This window comes from Dermochelys coriacea, chromosome 16, assembly GCF_009764565.3.
Source record: "Dermochelys coriacea isolate rDerCor1 chromosome 16, rDerCor1.pri.v4, whole genome shotgun sequence".
NCBI lineage: Eukaryota > Metazoa > Chordata > Testudines > Dermochelyidae > Dermochelys > Dermochelys coriacea.
In genome coordinates this window covers 6,206,814-6,226,439 of record NC_050083.1, presented here as the reverse complement: position 1 = coordinate 6,226,439, position 19,626 = coordinate 6,206,814, and the positions used below count along the sequence as shown (strand labels likewise).

Genomic DNA, 19,626 nt, shown 5'->3' with positions numbered 1-19,626 from the left:
TGCTGAGTCGGGGGGGCGGGGAGAGGGGCTCTGTCCTCCTGTTGCTTCTGCCCAGCCGGCACGCTTGGCCCCTGTCCCTGACAGCAGGGCCCAGGCAGGGGGCAACCTGCTCCTGCTGCCACCTCCCCAGCCCAGCTCTCTCGGGCAGATGCTGTGCTGCGTGGTACAGAGACCTGGAGCGGCCGGTTCCAGCCGGCGTGAGACGTGGTTCCATCCCGCTCTCCACCCGGCCCGGCTGCCGGAGACAGTGACTGAGCCTGGAGATAATATGGGGTGGGGAAAGCCTGGGCATAGGAAAGTGGGGGGTGGCTTGGGAGATACATGGGGCAGTCACGTGCCCTCCCCTTTAGATTGTGCCCCCCACTATGGGGCGGAGCATGAGTCATCTCTGCCTTGGAGCCCTATAAGAATTGGGGCTGACAGCCAGGAATGGGTTTTGACACGTGCAACCCGTGCAATGGCTTCAGCCCTGAGCCAGCCAAGGGGCCCCCTGCCACGGCGACTGCGTCGGCTGCTTGTGAAGGTGGGGTCAGGAATCAAGAGGGAGAAGGTAGATAACAGGGGCAGATGAATAGCTGGGGCAGGCTCAGGGCTGCTTGGCTGTACAACGTCTGCCCAGCGCAGGCCGCTGCTATTGTTGGGGGCCTGCAGGAACCCCCAGGGAAGAGTAATGAGCTGAGCCCCATGGCCCACATTTGAATTTGCCCGGGGGGGGGACTCTAAAAGGGTGGCTCTGCCGTGAAGTCTGATGAATAGGACTGGCAATGGCAGAGCCTCCATTTTGATTGGAGGTCCGTCCCCGCCACCCACCTCCCGCTGCCTGCTAGGGCTCTGACTCCAACTCTGCTGGCAGCAGCAGCTGTGGTTTGCGGCGCTGACTCCCGCGGTAGCAGGTCTGGCTTTGGCAGGAGCCGTGGTGATGGCTCTAGCAGCAGCAGCTCTGGTGCAGGGCATGGAACTGGGTGGGGTGTTGGGATGGATGGGGGAACAGAGCAGGAGGTGCAGAAGCAGGTATGGGGGTTGTGGGGGGTGAGGGAAAAGAGAATGTGGGACATGTGATGGCATATGGGGGTCCACAATAAAAACCTGCACCAAGGCCCATCTTTTTCTTCCTCTGCCCCGGCACAGGGAGAGGGAGATGGGGTGGAAGAGGGTGGGACTAGGGGTCCAATCAGCATTAGCTTTTAAATTGTTAAATCTTCCGCTGGGAATAATATCAGCATAAAGAGGGGAGATTATGGCCTGTTCTGCCTCACAAGGCACCATGGGCTGGGTGATGGGACTTTCTAGTGCAGGTTTAGCCTGAGATCATCTCAGTGCTCTTCCATTTCCACCTTCACCCTATTTTAACACTCCCAGCCACAATGCTGCTGGCAGAGGTAGTTCCCCTCTCTCTTACTCCCCAGGGTAGCCAGACAAATAATATCCCCTTCTGCCCAGGGCGCACTCTGCCCACAATATTCACAATGCAGGGCCAGGCACATTTGGGCTTTAATGCTATTGAACTGTCTTGTGTGGACGAACAAATCTGAGACGTGGAACTCATTGAGCAGCCTTTGCTTTATTGACAGAGGGGAAGGTTCTCCAGAGGCAGACGCAGCATCTGAGGGTAATGAGTCCCGAATGCCACAGGAAGAATTGCATGGCAGTGGTAGGAGCTGTGGTTGGTGCTTCTGGTAATGGAATCAAGAGACAGCAGAGCCATGTAGGAGAGGAGACATAACCTAGACAGAGCTGGCTGACATTTCTCAAATTACGAGTTTTTCTGTGGACAAACAGCTTTTGAAAAAACATGAACATTTTCATGAAATATCACTGATGTGGTTGTAATGTTTTGTTTGGCAGGGAAAAAATCATACTTTTTTAATGCATAAAAGCCAAAAGCAAAAATAGGTTAATTTAGAATCTTTTGAAATGAAAACAACTGAAAAATTCATTTTCCCCCCACTAAACTATTTTTATCTTTTTTTACCTGCTCTAGTCCTAGTGCACTATGCTGGGTAAGTGTCTATGATGATGTCTGCCCCCTCGTGGCTGGTGCATAAAGAAAAGATCTTTAGTGTCATCTTCAGATTAATGTTCATTATGACAGGCCTATAACTGCTTTATAAGAGCTAAGTATAATTATTACAGGTGCCTCCCTGACTGGCTACACGGGCCTGATTTTCATCTCTGTCATCTTGTAGGAGTAGTTGTGCCCTTTGGATGACTTCCAGTTTACCCCATCAGCATAGCTTTCATGGGCTCCTTTCAGGTATAATCCATTCAGGTTGGACGCATGACACTCCTTGTACCACCAGGCCCCTTTAAAGGCTTCAGCACAGTTAATTGACGACACGTCATTGTCACTGTCATAGGTTGAAAACATCATGCCGTTGTGCTCCATTAAAGAATCCCCTGTGGAAACAATTGGGTTTATTTATTATATGTTTTTATAGAGACAAGGTGGGTGAGATATTCTCTTCTTGTTTGTTTTTTACATTTTTACCGTTCAGTTCCCACAGCCATTCAGTTCCCACTGGCGGTACTGCAGTGGGGTTACTAAATTTCTCCCTTCCGAGGCAGCAGAAATCTCCCTGGGGTCAGGAGAGAGATTGCAGTTCTATTTCCAGTAAGGAACATTTTTCACCAGGCCATATTCGGAGTGTATCTCCGCACAAGATTGGATAGGAGATTCTTCAACCTGTCATGACTTAACTCAAAGTCCAAACTCAAAAAAGGTGCTGATCAGGGAACTTCTTTTAGCTGATTATGCTGCCCTCATGGCCCATGATGAAGATCTGTTACAAGAATTCATGGACCTCCTTTCACGTACCTGTCAGGCATTTGCTCTCACCATCAGCATCAAGAAAATGGTCGTATTAGGACAGAGGGTTCCACAAGATCCTTCAATCACCTTATATGCCTACCAGCTAGAAGTAGTCCAAAAGGTTCAGTGATTTAGGTTCTATAGGGACCACCAACCTCTCACTGGATGAAGAACTAAATGTTCACATTGGAAAGGCTGCCACCTCCTTTAGCAGACTAACTAAAAGAGCATGGAACAACTCAAAGCTTATCATCAAGACCAAAATGCTGGTGTGCCAAGCTTGCGTCCTCAGCATTCTCATGTATGGTGGGCAAATTCGAAGGGCAAATCTCCAACTGTGACAGCCCTGCTCAAGCCAAGATGACTGCAGTGGCTGGGCCATCTGAGTAGGTTGGAAGACGGACGCATACCCAAAGACAAGCGATACAGGGAGCTATCAGAGGCAACAAGAATGTCAGGAAATCCCACGCTTCGCTATAAAGACACTTCAAGCAAGATATGAAGGAATTTGGAATTGATCCTGACCAATGGGAAATCTTGACAAGTGATCGCAACAAGTGGTGCCCTCATCTCCATCAGAGTATCAAAGTCCGTGACAGGAGCTGGCTCCTACAGCTTGAAGAGAAAAGAGCCCGTAGGAAGCAAGCAGCTCCCAACCAAGACAGATACATTTGCAGCAACTGTCAATGATCATGCAAATCTCGGATTGGACCATTCAGTCACATGAGACATCATAGGCTGCAATTCCCACCGTCTCTCGTAGATGAAAGGATGCCAAAAAATGATAGTCTGAGCTCAGTTACACCACTATAAATCTGGACTAATTCATTGCAGTCAATGTTCTCAGTCCTTGGGTGTCCTGAAATCAGTTTACACCATTGTGATGGTATAATGTGAGCCCAGTGTGTTCCTAACACTAATAGCTTAGCGAGCAGGCTGCTGAGGATTCAGGATCATAGAATCACAGAATCATAGAAATGTTGGGCTGGAAGGGACCTTGAGAAGTCATCTAGTGCAACCCCCTAGGCTGAGGCAGCACCAAGTAAATCTAGACCGCCCCTGACAAGTGTTTGCCCAACCTGTTCTTTAAAACTTCCAGTGATGCAGATTTCACAACCTCTGTTGGAAGCCTATTCCAGAGCTTAACTTCCTTGGAAAAATCATGGAGCAGGTCCTCAAGGAATCAATTCTGAAGCACTTAGAGGAGAGGAAAGTGATCAGGAACAGTCAGCATGGATTCACCAAGGGCAAGTCACGCCTGACTAATCTAATTGCCTTCTATGATAAGATAACTGGCTCTGTGGATGAGGGGAAAGCAGTGGACATGTTGTTCCTTGACTTTAGCAAAGTTTTTGACAAGGTCTCCCACAGTATTCTTGCCAGCAAGTTAAAGAAGTATGGGCTGGATGAATGGACTATAAGGTGGATAGAAAGTTGGCTAGATTGTCGGGCTCAACAGGTAGTGCTCAATGGCTAGTTGGCAGCCGGTATCAAGTGGAGTGCCCCAAGGCTCGGTCCTCTGGCTGGTTTTGTTCAATATCTTCATAAATAATCTGGTGTGGATTGCACCCTCAGCAAGTTTGCAGATGACACTAAACTGGGAATAGAGGTAGATACAATGGAGGGTAGAGATAGGATACAGAGGGTCCTAGACAAATTAGAGGATTGGGCCAAAAGAAATCTTATGAGGTTCAACAAGGACAAGTGCAGAGTCCTGCACTTAGGACAGAAGAATCCCATGCACCACTACAGACTAGGGACCGAATGGCTAGGCAGCAGTTATGAAGATAAGGACCTAGGGGTTACAGTGGACGAGAAGCTGGATATGAGTCAACAGTGTGCCATTGTTGCCAAGAAGGCCAATGGCATTTTGGGATGTATAAGTAGGGGCATTGCCAGCAGATCAAGGGACGTGATGGTTCTCCTCTATTCAATATTGGTGAGGCCTCATCTGGAGTACTGCGTTCGGTTTTGGGCCCCACAGTACAAGAAGGATGTGGAAAAATTGGAAAACGTCCAATGGAGAGCAACAAAAATGATTAGGGACTGGAACATATGACTTATGAGGAGAGGCTGAGGGAACTGGGATTGTTTAGTCTGCGGAAGAGAAGAATGAGGGGAGATTTGATAGCTGCTTTCAAATACCTGAAAGGGGGTTCCAAAAAGGATGAATCTAGACTGTTCTCAGTGGTAGCAGATGACAGAACAAGGAGTAAGGGTCTCAAGTTGCACTGGGGGAGGTTTAGGTTGGATATTAGGAAAAACTTTTTCACTAGGAGGGTGGTGAAACACTGGAATGCGTTATCTAGAGAGGTGGTGGAATCTCCTTACTTAGAAGATTTTAAGGTCAGGCTTAACAAAGCCCTGGCTGGGATGATTTAGTTGGGGATTGGTCCTGCTTTGAGCAGGGGGTTGGACTAGATGACCTCCTGAGGTCCCTTCGAACCCTGATATTCTATGATTCTATGATACCCTTATACTTAGAAATGTATTTCTAATATCTAACCTAGATCTCCTTATCACAGATTTAGCTGGTCACTTCTTGTCCTACCTTCAGTGGACATAGAGAGCAATTGATCACAGTCCTCTTTATAACAGCTCTTAACATATTTAAAGGCTGTTACCAGATTCCCCCCGTCAGTCTTGTTTTCTCAAGACTACACATCACCAGTTTTTTAATGTTTCCTCATAGGTCAGGTTTTCTAAACCTTTTATCAGTTTTGTTGCTCTCCTCTGAACTCTCTTCAATTTGTCCACATCTTTACTAAAGTGTGGTGTCCAGAATTTGACACTGTTCTCTGGCTGAGCCCTCACCAGTGCTGAGGAGAGCAGGACAATTATCTACTGTTGCTTACATGCCACATTCTTGTAAATACACCCTAGAATGGTATTAGCTTTTTGTGCAACTGCATCACATTGTTGTGCATTTGATTTGTCCTTGCTAAGTGAAAAGTGATTCACTTGTCTTTACTGAATTTCATCTTGTTGAATTCAGACCAATTCTTCAATTTGGCAAGGTCATTTTGCATTCTAATTCTGTCCTCCAAAGTCTTTGCAACTCCTCCCAGTTTGGTGCCATCTGCAGATTTTATAAGCATATTCTCTACTCAATTATCCAACTCATTAATGAAAATATTGACTACTACCGAACCCAGGACTGACCCCTGCAAAACCACATTAAAACATCCCAGTTTGACAGCAAACCATTGATAACTACTCTTTGAGTAGTCTTTCAACCAGTTATGCACCCACCTTATGGTAATTTCATCCAGACTGCATTTCCCTAGTTTGCTTATTGAGAATGCCACGTGGGATTTTGTCAAAAGTCTTACTAAAATCAAAATATATCATGACTACTGCTTTCTCCTTATCCATTAATCCAATAACCCTGTCAGAGAAGGAAATTAGATTGGTTGACATGATTTGTTCATGAGAAATCCATGGTGGTTATTGCTAATTAATCCAATTGTCCTCTAGGTGTTTACAAACTGATTATTTAATAATAATAGTGTCTTTCCAGGTATCAAAGTTAGGCTGACTGGCCTACAGTTCCCTGGGTCCTATTTGTTCTCCCTTTTAAAGATAGGTACTATGTTTGCTCTTCTCCAGTGCTCTGGGACCTGATACATCCTGCAGGAGTTCTCCGGATAATTATTCATGGTTCTGAGATTGTTTCAGCTAGTGCTTTTAGTCCCTTAGCATGAGTTTTGCCAGGCCGTCCTGACTTCAATACATCTAACTTATCTAAATATTGTTTAACCTTTCCCCCGTATTTGGGCTTGCATTCCTTCCCCCTTGTTGTTAATAGTGTGTTAAGTATATCATTACCAGTAACCTTTTTAGCGAAGATTGAAACACACTAGTCATGAAACACCTCAGCCTTCTTGATGTCCTCAGTTATTCGCTCTCCATTCCTGCTAAGTAAGGAACTACACATTCTTTCATCTTTCTCTCGCTGTTAAGAACCTCTTCTTATGGCTTTTTCTGCTCCTTCCTAGGTGTAACTTATTTTGTGCCTTAATCTTTTTGATGTTGTCCCTACATAGGTATGCTACTCTTTTGTACTTCTCCTTCGCACTTTGTCCATGTTTCCACTCCTTCCTTTCCTTAGAATAAAGACATCTGTGATTTCATGAACACTTTTACCCAAATTGTCTTCCACCTTCAGATTCGCTACCATTTCCTCCCTGTTGGTCAGAATTAAATCTAAAATGGCTGGCACCCTCCTTCCCATCCCCCGCCCTCCCGGTTACTTCCTCTACAAAACGGTGTCTGCAATACATTCCAAGGATTTATCAGAACTTTTGTGTTTTTCTTTATTCCTTTTCCAAGAAATGTCTGGGTAGTTAAAGTCCCCCATTACTATAGTACACCCATACCAAAAGGTAACTTCTATTTATTATCCTCTTTTTCTTTGCCCAGAGACTATCAATTGATCTGCCTCTCATCTACTCCTGTAGCAGAGAACAAGTGGTGTGCGTACTTTGTTTGAAGTGTCACTATAGGAGGTTTCAGAATTAAGTGATAAACTTTACAGTAACAAGTCACCGGGACCAGATGGCATTCACCCAAGAGTTCCAAAAGAACTCAAATGTGAAATTGTGGAACTATTAACTATGGTTTGTAACTTGGCCTTTAAATCAGGTTCTGTACCCAATGACTGGAAGATAGCTAATGTAACACCAATATTTAAAAAGGGCTCTATAGGTGATCCCAGCAATTACAGACCAGTAAGTCTAACATCAGTACTGGGCAAATTAGTTGAAACAATAATAAAGAATAATATTGTCAGACACATAGGAGAACATAAATTGTTGGGCAAAAGTCAACATGGTTTCTGTAAAGGGAAATCATGTCTTACTAATCTACTAGTAGTTAAAACTAGAGTTCTTTGAAGGGGTCAACAAACACGTGGACAAGGGGGATCCAGTGGACATAGTGTATTTAGATTCCCAGAAAACCTTTGACAAGGTTGCTCACCAAAGGCTCTTAAGTAAACTACGTTGTCATTGGATAAGAGGGAAGATCCTTTCATGGATTGAGAACTGGTTAAAAGACAGGGAACAAAGGCTAGGAATAAATGGTAAATTTTCAAAATGGAGAGAGGAAACTAGTGGTGTGCCCCAAGGTTCAGTCCTAGAACCAATCCTATTCAACTTATTCATAAATGATCTGGAGAAAGGGGTAAACAGTGAGGTGGCAAAGTTTGCAGATGATACTAAACTGCTCAAGATAGTTAAGACCAAAGCAGACTATGAAGAACTTCAAAAAGATCTCACAAAACTAAGTGATTGGGCAACAAAATGGCAAAGAAAATTTTTAATGTGGATAAATGTAACGTAATGCACATTGGAAAAAATAACCCCAACTATACATACAATATGATGGGGGCTAATTTAGCTGCAACTAATCAGGAAAGAGATCTTGGAGTCATCATGGATAGTTATCTGAAGACGTCCATGCAGTATGCAGCGGCAGTCAAAAAAGCAAACAGGATGTTAGGAATCATTAAAAAAAGGGATAGAGAATAAGATGGAGAATATCTTATTGCCCTTATATAAAGCCATGGTATGCCCACATCTTGAATACTGCGTACAGATGTGGTCTCCTCATCTCAAACAAGATATACTGGCATTAGAAAAGGTTCAGAGAAGGGCAACTATAATGATTAAGGGTTTGGAACGGGTCCCATATGAGGAGAGATTAAAGAGACTAGGACTTTTCAGCTTGGAAAAGAGGAGACTAAAGGGGGTTATGATAGAGGTATATAAAATTGGAGAAAGTTAATAAGGAAAAGTTGTTTACTTGTTCCCATAATATAAGAACTAGGGGTCACCAAATGAAATTAATGGGCAACAGATTTAAAACAAATAAAAGGAAGGTCTTCTTCACACAGCGCACAGTCAACCTGTGGAACTCCTTGCCTGAAGAGGTTGTGAAGGCTAGGACTATAACAGGGTTTAAAAGAGAAGTAGATAAATTCAAGGAGGTTAAATCCATTAATGCTATTTGCCAGGATGGGTAACCAATGGTGCCTCTGTTTGTCAGAGGGTGGAGATGGATGGCAGGAAAGAGATCATTTGATCATTACCTGTTAGGTTCACTCTCTCTGGGGCACCTGGCATTGGCCACTGTCGGTAGCCAGGATAGTGGGCTGGATGGACCTTTAGTCCGACCCAGTATGGCCATTCTTATGTCTGATTTACGTAGTTCAATTCAGATATTTCTATGCGCATTAAGATCTAATTTAGGAAAGCAACCAGCAGTAGCTGTGCCTACCTCTGCTTGTTATTCTGCGTTCAATCCTTCACTAGGCAGGATATCCATATTATACTGTATGTTCTGTTGTCACTAGACCGTGTGTTTCTCCTCTAATAGTTCAGCAGGAGAATAACTGATGTTTCCTGACAGACATCACCTCCACAGATTACTTCGCCTTTTGCTTCTGCCATTGAATATTCTGCATCACTTTTGCTTTACATTTTTCCATCTGCAACAAAGGGTAAAGGATGAGCTCAGAACCTACCTGCAGTGCCATTCACAAAGGGTCCAACAATCAATGTGTATTTCTCAGACTCTCCTGTAATTCTGAATGATGAGAATGTAGCAAATTCATAGATGTCATCGAAATCTCTGAAATCGACGCGAAGCATATTGGGACCTTTAGAAAACAATTTGAAAGCAAAATGTTCAGCACCTTCCATTAGTGTTTATTACCGTTATTGATTGTTTCTATTGTATAAGCCCCTAAAGGCTCTACACACAAATCAGGCACCATTCCGTGGTGACCATTATGATTATCTAGTTTGAATTGCCTGCATCATACACATCACAGAATTCCTCCCACTGATTGTTGCATCAAGCCAATATCTTCCTATTGACTATGTCAATTCAATTTCCATCCACCAACCTGACCTCCCTATTAAAAAACTGCTCCATGTTATGCTTTGTGAAGGTAGTTTAGAATCTATGACCTCATCCAGGCTGTAGCATATCTTATTGCTGTACTGTGGACGAACTACCCAAGGACAAAATGCTGCTCCAGGAATCATGACGGGATACAGCCCAGCTACCACAACATTATTGGTTTCAATAGCTTTGTGTGGGAGGACTGGGCTCTAAGGAACAGGAAGGGGTGTCTGCAGCAGAAGTGCAACCCCCTACCAATAGTACAACTCTATACCTGGTATCCATGGCTAAAGTATGGGAACAAAACTTTGTGGAGAAGGTTGCTGTAAGGAAAAGAATGAATCAGTGATGTCATTACTAATGGATGTCAGCAGGTGGATATTGTCATTCCCCAGCCAGAATTCTGACAGCCGGCTGCCAAAACCTCTTTTGTATGAATACCAGTCACGGTAAAAATCCACGGAGCCATCCACCCGTCTCTGGAACACCTGCAGGGAAACAGGAGGTTCTCAGCTGGGAAATCCCACATTATTTTCCATCCTAGCAGAGCAGAAGACCAGAAACTCTGAGACTATAAATCATTGGATGAGATTTAACGTAGTCAGATCTATTTCAGCTCAGGTGACTATTGCAGAGGGAGGCTTGTCTCAGAGGATCATATTAAATCTTGGCAGCAACATCACTAGGTTAAAGGATCACATGGTCTGAAATCTACAGCACTGGACTGGCAATCAGGAGGCCTGAGATCTATACCCAGTTGTGCCACTTGAGAAAGTCACAGCACCTCTGCTTTCTATCTGGCCCTTTGTCTGCCTTGTATATGGAGACTGTGAGCTACAAAGGACAGGGGCTGTCTCTCAGTATGTGTGTTTAGCACCCAGCGCAATGAGACCCTGATCTTCATCGGATTCTCTAGGCACGACTGGGATATAAATAAGCATAATAATAAATTGGAAGGGTTCAAACCCCTCGTCTCCGCAGCTCCCTAGAACACTCTCTCCACTCATACTCAGAGGTTGCTGGAGTGACAGAGCAGCTGATGCACCAGAAGTGGAAGGAAGAAGGAATTCTGGTTCCGGAGTCTGGGCAGCTATTGAGGAGGCTCTGAGAACCGGGCAGAGAATAGCCAGGAAAAGGGAAACCTGTGTCAGAGCAGTGACAAATGTCCCCTCAGACGGGGTCTTTTAGACTCTAAAAAGCTCCGGGTTCCCTCGATGAAACCCATTGTGTTCACAACCAAGTTATCTCCACAACCAAGGACTAGGGAGGATTAGAAGAGCTCAGGAAGTGTCTGTGTTTTAATTTCAGCTAACCATGGAGAGCTAACAGCTTCAGAGTTTCTGTCCTCATGCTTTTCTCCTAGCTGCAACCCACTGGCTAAGGACCACCTCCCATTCTTGGGACAGTAAACTGTTTGTTGTTCAAGAAAAAACATCCAATGAGCTTCATTATGCTCTGTTCTTACAATCCATCCTCCACCATCTGTATCCATGTCACACAGCACGGTCATGGCTTTACAGTCATGCGGGTAGATGGTGTACCGGCCGCTCAGGGTGTACCCTCTAGCTAACAGCTCCTTGCAGTTCTTTGCTCCTGGTTGAAAGAGGAATTGAAATATGTAAATTGATTGTATAACTCTCTTTGGAGCAGGGATTCATGGGCTGGGTTTCTTTGGAAACCTACCACAGCAGCAGTATACGTACCTACTTAGGCTTTTCATGCTTCTGTAGTTAGCAAAACAAATGATTTAGACTCCAGTGTGCCAGTGTGGTTTGCATTAAGTTTCTTTGCAAGAGGAAAAAACGCAACCACTAGCCCAACCTCATCTATTCTGTGTGAGAACAGCTCAACCGGAACAGAGGATTGGCTGAAAGGTCTTGAAAAGTCATGGAAATTGAAATGTGACCGAAGGTTTGTACTACAAGTTCCCATGCAGCATTTTGAAAACTCTCTCTGAGTCAGAAGGGCTTCGGGTTATCATGTGACTTGGGTCAGAACTCACCCCGAAAAAATATCAGATTCTCACAGGAATACTCACATCAGTTTGCAAGCGAACCTCTCAGCTGAAATATATTTCCACAAAAGATTCACCGGCCAATTGCTAACAGCAAAATACCTTCATTTTAAAAGATCAAAGTCTCTTTGTTTATAGTTTAAGAACAGCAAATGGGGTAAATCACAGATGTATCTCTCATGGGTTTTCATGTTTGGGTCTCTGGATGGAATGACATGACATTCAGTGGTCATAAGAAACTCTCACCTTTCTGACACTGCATGTAATCCAGCACTTCTTCTTCTAGTCATGAAAAGAAACACAATACAAAGTGAAATGGAACCAGAAAATATTCTACTGTCTTTTAAACTATGTAATTGGCCAACAGGTACAGCTGGGATAGCAAAATACTCGTTATCTTGAAAATGCACTAGACAGGTTTTTATCTGTGAAAATCCAAGTGCTAATGGATTCACACAAGTCTCTGATCTGAGCCTTCCAGCCTGAACCATCAAGACAGCTCTCATTATGTACCAACATTATTTTGTAACCCTCTCATCAGGGTCTTACTTGCAGGGCTAAGAATTGGTCCTTAATAGATGAAGTAAATTGCTGGTCAGTTCGTAGGACCAATGCCCACAAAACCAGGAGAGTTGCATGTGCTTACGCTAGCTGTGAATTTGACTCAATATTCTTTTTAAAAAAATTCCAAGTGACAATGGGAGAATAACAGTTAAATAAAGTACTAGTAGAAAAAGGGTCATTCCTTTAACTGGACATATAAATAGGATCCATTTCTTGTGATTCATACTCCCCACTCCTGGTATGTGGGAAATATAAGGAGGGGTAGGAGAAAGTAACTTTCTCTAGGATACACCTCCAAATCTACAGCTTTCACTTACATTTCTGCTGTTCTCTCTCATACCAAAGGTCATCTGGCTAGTGTTGTTCCGGATGTTACAACACATGGATAGCCACCTGTTTTTGTAGGCACAGCTATTTCTCTCTTTATAGAGCTCAAATCTCACTGGAGGATCAGTGAGCTTCATATTGTGGACATGGTAACTATTCAAGAAACAAGCTTCTTCAGCCACTTAATTTTTAGTGCTGCAAAAATAAAACTGAAATGATGTGTTCAGTATAAAGGAGAGTGCAGAGGGTCTCACCAGGTGTTCCAGGGGCTCCTGTAGCTCCCCGGGCTCCTTTATCTCCTAAAAAAAGAACTCAGAATAAAATGCTTGTTTTACCTGGAGGTCACCTCCATAATTCACCATCTCACTACAGCAATCGCTTGGGTTTAATTGTATGAAGGAACTAGTTCAAGGCCTATGTACCAGCTACACCCTGCACAATCTGTTACAGTTGGCGTTTTGTGGGAATTAAGTGATGTATGTTGCCAACTCTCAGGATATGGTCATGAGTCTCATGATAATTATTGTTTTCCTTAAAGCCCAAGCTCCTGGGGTCAAGTGGATGTGACATGATTTCAGCCTTTGGTCTTGAAGAAAAAGTAAGTTTCTAGCCCTCAAAGCTACGGCAAAAGCTTCAAAATGTGACCACAGTGCCCCCTAAATACTCAAAAGCAGAAGGCAAATAAAAAGAACACCAGATCTATTATTTTTACATAATCTCATGATTCTAAAACCAGTCTCCTGATTTTTGATGAACCTAACCTAAGTTTTTCAAAGATTTGGGGTTGGCAGAACTGCATTTATCTTATCTGTCTTCTGCATTGGCTGAAATGAAATAGGCTTAGGCTATGTCTACACTGCAGTTGAGATCTATCTCCTGTGACTGCATAGGACCTCATGACATATCAGACATTATAATTAGAGCTGGGTAAAATTTTATTCACAATTTTGAAATGTTCCAACTCTTCATTTTGGAACAACACTGTGTTTTGTCATTTGGCTATTAAACAAAAACAAAAAGGGGACATTCTTGTCTAACTAGAACCAATTTCATTTCAGCTTTTTTGTTTGGCAAGAAGCTAGAAGGAAAAATTGTACAATGGGTGGATTGTTGCTCCCAATTACTCTATCACCATGAATAGCACCAAAAAGTGCCCTGCTCTGCAGTGAGAAGAATCATCTGAGGTCTCTTACCTTTCACACCAGAGCGACCAGCAGGACCTCTTTCTCCTGATTGAACAAAAAATAAGATAGCAAAGACTGATCAGAGATAGTGAGAGCCTGACAGTGGATCAGAACTGAAATTCTGTTGCAATAATAAACCCTTTATTGTCAAATATAGAGTGAAGGGAAGTTATGGTAGTTTTGGAGCCCAGATATTATAGGAATTGATGTTTTATAACTAGGTGCTGTATCAACCAGGCAAGGTACTAACAAGCAAGCAAGCTTTTACTGTATTTTGAATTTGCTGATTTGGTGGTTTTTCATTAGTTTTCCTCTTGCCATTGTGTGTCCACAGTGGTAGTGAACTTTTCCGCAAAGGAGTCACAGCCTGAACTGTGGCTCCTGTATCCATGCTCATTATTTTAGCTTCAGCTGTATCTGACTCAATCTGAGTAGCAATGGTTATTGCTTTTTCTAGTGTAAGTTGTGGTTCTAGAAGTAAGCGTTCTCTTACACGAAGCATGGTTGTTTTCTCAATGAGCTGGTCTCTAATCATCTCATCTGCCATATTCTCAAAGTCACAAATTACAGTCAGACTCCTCAGGGAAGCAACATACTGCATTATAGTTTCCCCTTCTTTCCGCTCACGTTGGCTAAATCTGTAGCGATTAGCTGCTACATTCACCTTTGGCACAAAAAATTCTTTAATGCAGTGAGTGCAGTCTCATATTTATCATCTGCAAGGGGAAAAGTTTAAAATGTACACTGCCCCTCTGCTCCAAGTCAGTGGATTAGCAGAGCACGCTTTCTTACCTCAGAAATCTCTGTAGCACTGATTGCAAGCAGATAAGTCTCAAACATATGGATCCAGGTAGTAAAAGCAATTGGAGGTTTACCTGGGCTTTGCAGAAAGAGTGCAGGTGGGTTCAGAGGCAGAAGATCCATCCTCATTGCCAAAATGTTGTATCAACCAGGCAAGGTACTAACAAGCTTCAACAGGACTTTATTTTCAAAATGGAAACCTCTTTACCAAGCTGCTGTTGCACCCTCGGTAGCTCTCTCCCAGCCTCTCAACTCCTTCCCCCTCTTCCTGTTTCCTGTTCTTTCAGACTCCCAACAGCCAGTGCTCCCAATTCTAATAATTACAAGCAACATCTAAACACCACACTAATCTAATTGATATTTGATTAAAAACTTATTTCCTGTTCTTAGGTCACCTATAGGAAAACACAGTTCTCTGCCCTTTGTTACTTTACCTTTTCGGCCAATTTTCCCCTTCTTTCCGGGGATCCCCGGAGGTCCCTGTTCTCCTGCAAACACAGAAAACTGACTGAATATTTTCCAGGGTATCGTAAATACTGAGTACATAATTCCCACCTACCCCAACCTGGAATTACAATAGCCCATCTGTGTCAAAATTCAAATCCTGTATGCTGGCTTGCTGAGTCCCTGATCTCACATCAGGATCCTCTAGCATGGATTCTTGCATGGAGGCACATTGAAGTCAAAGGGACAAGCACATCTTGCTGCAAGGTGAAAGCCAAAGCTTGTAAACAACCATTTTATACATGCTACCATTAAAAATGTCATGGCTCATGATAATAATCATGATTTCCTCTTCTCTAGCCCCTCTCATCCAAAATTCTCAAAGCGCTTTACAGAGATCAGTGAAATGTGCCTCAGATAACCTCTGGGAGGTAAAGGACCATTATCGCTATTATACAGAGGAGAAAACTGAGATGGGGAAAGAACCAGAGGACTGGTTGCCAAACTGACACCCCAAAGGAAATGGACAATATTTCAGAGCTTGGTTATTCTGAAGCTCCAATCCCTTGCCGTAGGATATGGGAGATGCCATGTGAATTTTCTCATATCAGGGTTGAGGGGAATCTCCAACGTCTGAGCATATTACAAAAGTAATTCCCATTTACATCAGCACCAGCCATGTCTGATTCCCATTCAGTGCCTGGGAACATACCTCTTGTTCCTGCATTTCCTGGGTCTCCTCTGGGCCCTGTGGCACCTGGAATTCCAGGGCTACCTTGGAGAATGGAGAGTTTATCGGTACTGTTGAGACCCACTATGGTCACCTCTGGGGAAAGAAATGAATCCATAATCAATGATGGTTTGCCTCTCAGGATCTGAAACATTCTGCAGAAATCCAGAGGGATAAATCCAACAAATGAAAGCCTAGATATTTCCTTGATTCTCTTTTCTCTATTAGTAATAAATCCAACATTTTCTTCAGTATTATGCATTTCAGAGACAATGCACTAATATTAAAAGTTGGGGGTTATTACTATTAGTCTTTGTTTTAAGTTATAGTGAAAACAAAAGTTAAAAATAAGCTATTAAATATTTGTATTTAAAAGAAATCACTTATTTTACAAATAATCATCTTAATTTGGTAAATATGAATTTTAAAAGCGGAGGGAACTGAAATCATAGGAAGAAAAGGAGTACTTGTGGCACCTTAGAGACTAACAAATTTATTAGAGCATAAGCTTTCGTAAGCTACAGCTCACTGCATCCGATGAAGTAAGCTGTAGCTCACGAAAGCTTATGCCCTAATAAATTTGTTAGTCTCTAAGGTGCCACAAGTACTCCTTTTCTTTTTGCGAATACAGACTAACACGGCTGCTACTATGAAACCTGAAATCATAGGCTCACTCTAAGCTTTGAAGATTAGATTTTATTTTCCAGAATTTAGCTCATCTGCCTGTGTGGGTTGGTATGTCGCCAGATTAGAAAGGTTTTGGCCCCAATATACAAAGGAGATGGGAGCTTTAGACAGAGAGATTCCAGTAGCAAGATAGGGAGGTTAGAAGATAGTAACTGAGCATGAGGGAGAAGAGGTCAAGTCAAATTTTGAAGAATCTCAATGGAGACAAGAGACAACATTTTCACAATTTGCAAAAACTGTGTCCAATTTCTGAACACCTCAAGTCTGTATTGTGAACTTCTGCAGTATAGATTAATATCGAAAAAGGAATTTTGTACAAAGAAGCTGTTCATTTTATTATTTAAAAAGCACCATGAAGAAGCAAAGCACTTTTTAGACATGTAGAAGAATGAACATTCCTGCACAGTTCCCAGTTCTCCAGGGTCCAGGTTGGCAACAGCCACAGTGTGAAATAATGTTGGAAAGAGGATTGTCGTTCACTCACCTGGACAGGTGTCCTGAGCCCAACAAACCGTTGCTGCTAGACAGAGTAAAGAGAGGAGAGTTTTCTGAGCAACTCTCCCCATGGCTAGTACTGGTCTCGGCAATGGCAGCTCCACTTGTCTTCTCACCTTCTCCTCTCCTTTAGTATTTCAGTCCCTTTAAGCCTTTTATATGCAATAACAATAGAGCCTAGAGCAAATAAAGCTCTCTGCCTCCGGCATCTCAGCACCTCCTTCCCACTCTCCACATTCCAGCATTTTCCACTGAGATTTTTATGCTGAAGCGGTCACAACTGGAGCTGATTAAATGGCCTGATAGGACACGTTCAATATTGGACTAGCAGCAGTTGCTTCCCCCGCACAGCAAATGATGATTATTGAATGGAGCCAGTCTGAATCTTTGCACACAAAGTTAATTTATGTCAATGTGTCTTCTGAGATAGTAAAATAGGGTGCCAAATAATGAGCCCAAACTGACTTTCTCCATCCTGTTGAAGTCCCCTGTTGGCTTCAGTGGGAACCTTTAGGAGAACAAGGAGAGCAGGATTGGGTGGATTAACTCACCAGCTGCTCTATTACTATTATGTGTGTGACAGTAACCACAGGAGGCCTCATGTCAGATTGGACCCCCCCTGTGCTGAGTTCTGTGGAAACCCCCAGAAGGAGCCAGTAATAGAGGGAGAGGTTCCAAAACCAGAAGTGACCATTGTGATCATCTCATCTGACCTCCTGTATTACACAGGCCACAGAACTTCCCCAAAATAATTCCTAGGGCAGAGCTTTTACAAAACACCCAATCTTGATTTTAAAATGTTCAGTGATGGAGAATCTAGCACAACCCTTGGGAAATAGCTCCAGTGGTTAATCACACTCACCATTAAATATCTACACCTTATTTTCAGTCTGAATGTGTCTAGCTTCAACTTCCAGCCATCTCTGCCCCAAAGACCTTACAATCTAGGCAGCCAAGGCAAATGAAGGATGAGAGAAAATAATTATTATCCCGATTTTTGCAGTGTTATGTGTGCCTGTGTGAAAGAAATAATAAATAATAATGATGCATGCCCAGGCCATATCTGCTGATATACTACTGCTGCATTTTTCTACATGTCCATGTGATTTTTTAGTGACTGCTGCATGGCAGATGCTCCAGATGGCAGGTAACTGCCGAGGTTCATTTCTTTATGTGCATGTGTGTTCGCATGAATCCAGTCTGTACAGCAAGAAGGCAGCTGCTGTTCTGCCTGTGTGCAACGGATATTTCCTCTCTTTGCACTGGGGAAGTGTGATGACACTTCCCAATGTGGTGTTGTGATTTGTAATTGGAATCAGAGATCCAAAGCTGCAAAAGAGACTATTGGACAATAGGGATCTCACTTTGGATAAAGCCGTAAGACTGTGTCAGGCAGCAGAAATCATTCAACAGCATAAAAATAATAGAAGGAAAGCAGAACACTGCCACACTGGATAGACTGACGTGAGAGACAAAAAACTGGCAAGCAGTCAATCAGTACGAAACTAACAACAGAGATGCGTGAAAAATGCAAAGCACAAGAGTTTGTAAAAACTTCAAAGATTGCTCAGGATGTGGACAAAAAATGCCCTAACAATGCCCAGCTTTTGGTAAGTGCTGCAATATACGTAAGAAATACAATCATTGTGCCACGTCTGCAACCAGGTTCAGCAACTGCGGAAGCAGAAGCGAAGCCTGTATGCTAATGCAAGTGATCCAGGAGGGGAGCACAGACAACAGCTCAGGAGTTCAAGGTAGGAGCTGTAGCTGAAGAGGAAGGAACAAACAAATGGACAATTTCCTTAGACACTAATGGGATAACCTGCAAATTGTGCAGTGATGTCAGGTAAATGTTGTTTCAGGTATTAGTGGCAAAAGGTTGGAAAACACTCAGGGAACATGGTGAGCAAACTGGTCCAACTGAAAGCTTATAATAGGGGAACTCATTCATACTACAGGTACATGTGTACTAGCAGTGACAGTAAAAGATCAAACAGAATTGTTAGATTTTGAGATAGTGAAAAGGAATAAAGCACGTACATTGGATTTAAAAACATACCCAGCCCTTGGGCTGATTCAAAGAGTGCACGTGGGAGAGGAAGTAAGAGGCACATTGTCCAGAACATTTGATAAAACTGTAATAGAAACAGGGGTGGAGTCAGACATAGTGCATGTCAGACGGATAAAAAAAGAATTGTCCAGCCTCAGACAGGAATTGGAAAGAATTGTCTCAGGCTACAGCTAATGGTGAGACTTTACAGAGGGTATTAAGTCTGTTATTACAGGTTGGCCAGGACATTCCATACCATGTCCCTACTTACAGTTTAAAGCAGAACTATCTGTTATTGATGGCATGAGGCTTAGAGGAAGTAGGGGAATAGATCTTACAAGCTGACATGCTGACTAGTATACAGGAAGGGTACTTGGGTATGGCAAAATATAAATACAAAGCAGAGAGAGACTGTATTGGCCACAAATGAACAATGACAGAGAAAACTGTTAAAACGTGTGAAACGTCAAAAATACCAGCTAAACAGAAAAAAGATCCTATGTTTCTACACAATGATGAGTTAGGAGCATGGGATGAAACTGGCATGAATTTATTTACCTATGCTGGTAAAAACTATGTTTTGATGGTGGAGTGTTATTCTTTTTGGCTTCA

At 43.0% G+C, this 19,626-nt stretch overlaps 1 protein-coding gene across 1 annotated transcript; it reads right to left on the bottom strand.

Annotated features, from left to right (window-relative positions):
• Positions 1-1,592: 1,592 nt before the first annotated feature.
• LOC119844182 (ficolin-2-like) lies at positions 1,593-17,035 on the bottom strand. Its single transcript, XM_038374671.2, has 10 exons — positions 16,954-17,035; positions 15,765-15,878; positions 15,043-15,096; positions 13,817-13,852; positions 12,878-12,922; positions 11,979-12,014; positions 11,184-11,311; positions 10,077-10,206; positions 9,336-9,470; positions 1,593-2,397 (listed from the first exon to the last, which is right to left on the bottom strand). The coding sequence occupies exons 1-10, from the start codon at positions 17,033-17,035 to the stop codon at positions 2,150-2,152; spliced, it is 1,008 nt and encodes a 335-aa protein (XP_038230599.1). The 3' UTR covers positions 1,593-2,149.
• Between the last annotated feature and the right edge of the window lie 2,591 nt (positions 17,036-19,626).

Bases quoted from the DNA above. Each gene is read 5' to 3' on its own strand.
- LOC119844182 (XM_038374671.2), bottom strand. From the start codon at position 17,035: ATGGGGAGAGTTGCTCAGAAAACTCTCCTCTCTTTACTCTGTCTAGCA. The intron at 13,853-15,042 runs GTAAAGTAACAA...TTGTTCAATCAG, and splicing joins GGGGAAAATTGGCCGAAAAG to GAGAAAGAGGTCCTGCTGGT. The intron at 2,398-9,335 runs GTAGGTTCTGAG...TTGTTTCCACAG, and splicing joins CTTTGTGAATGGCACTGCAG to GGGATTCTTTAATGGAGCAC.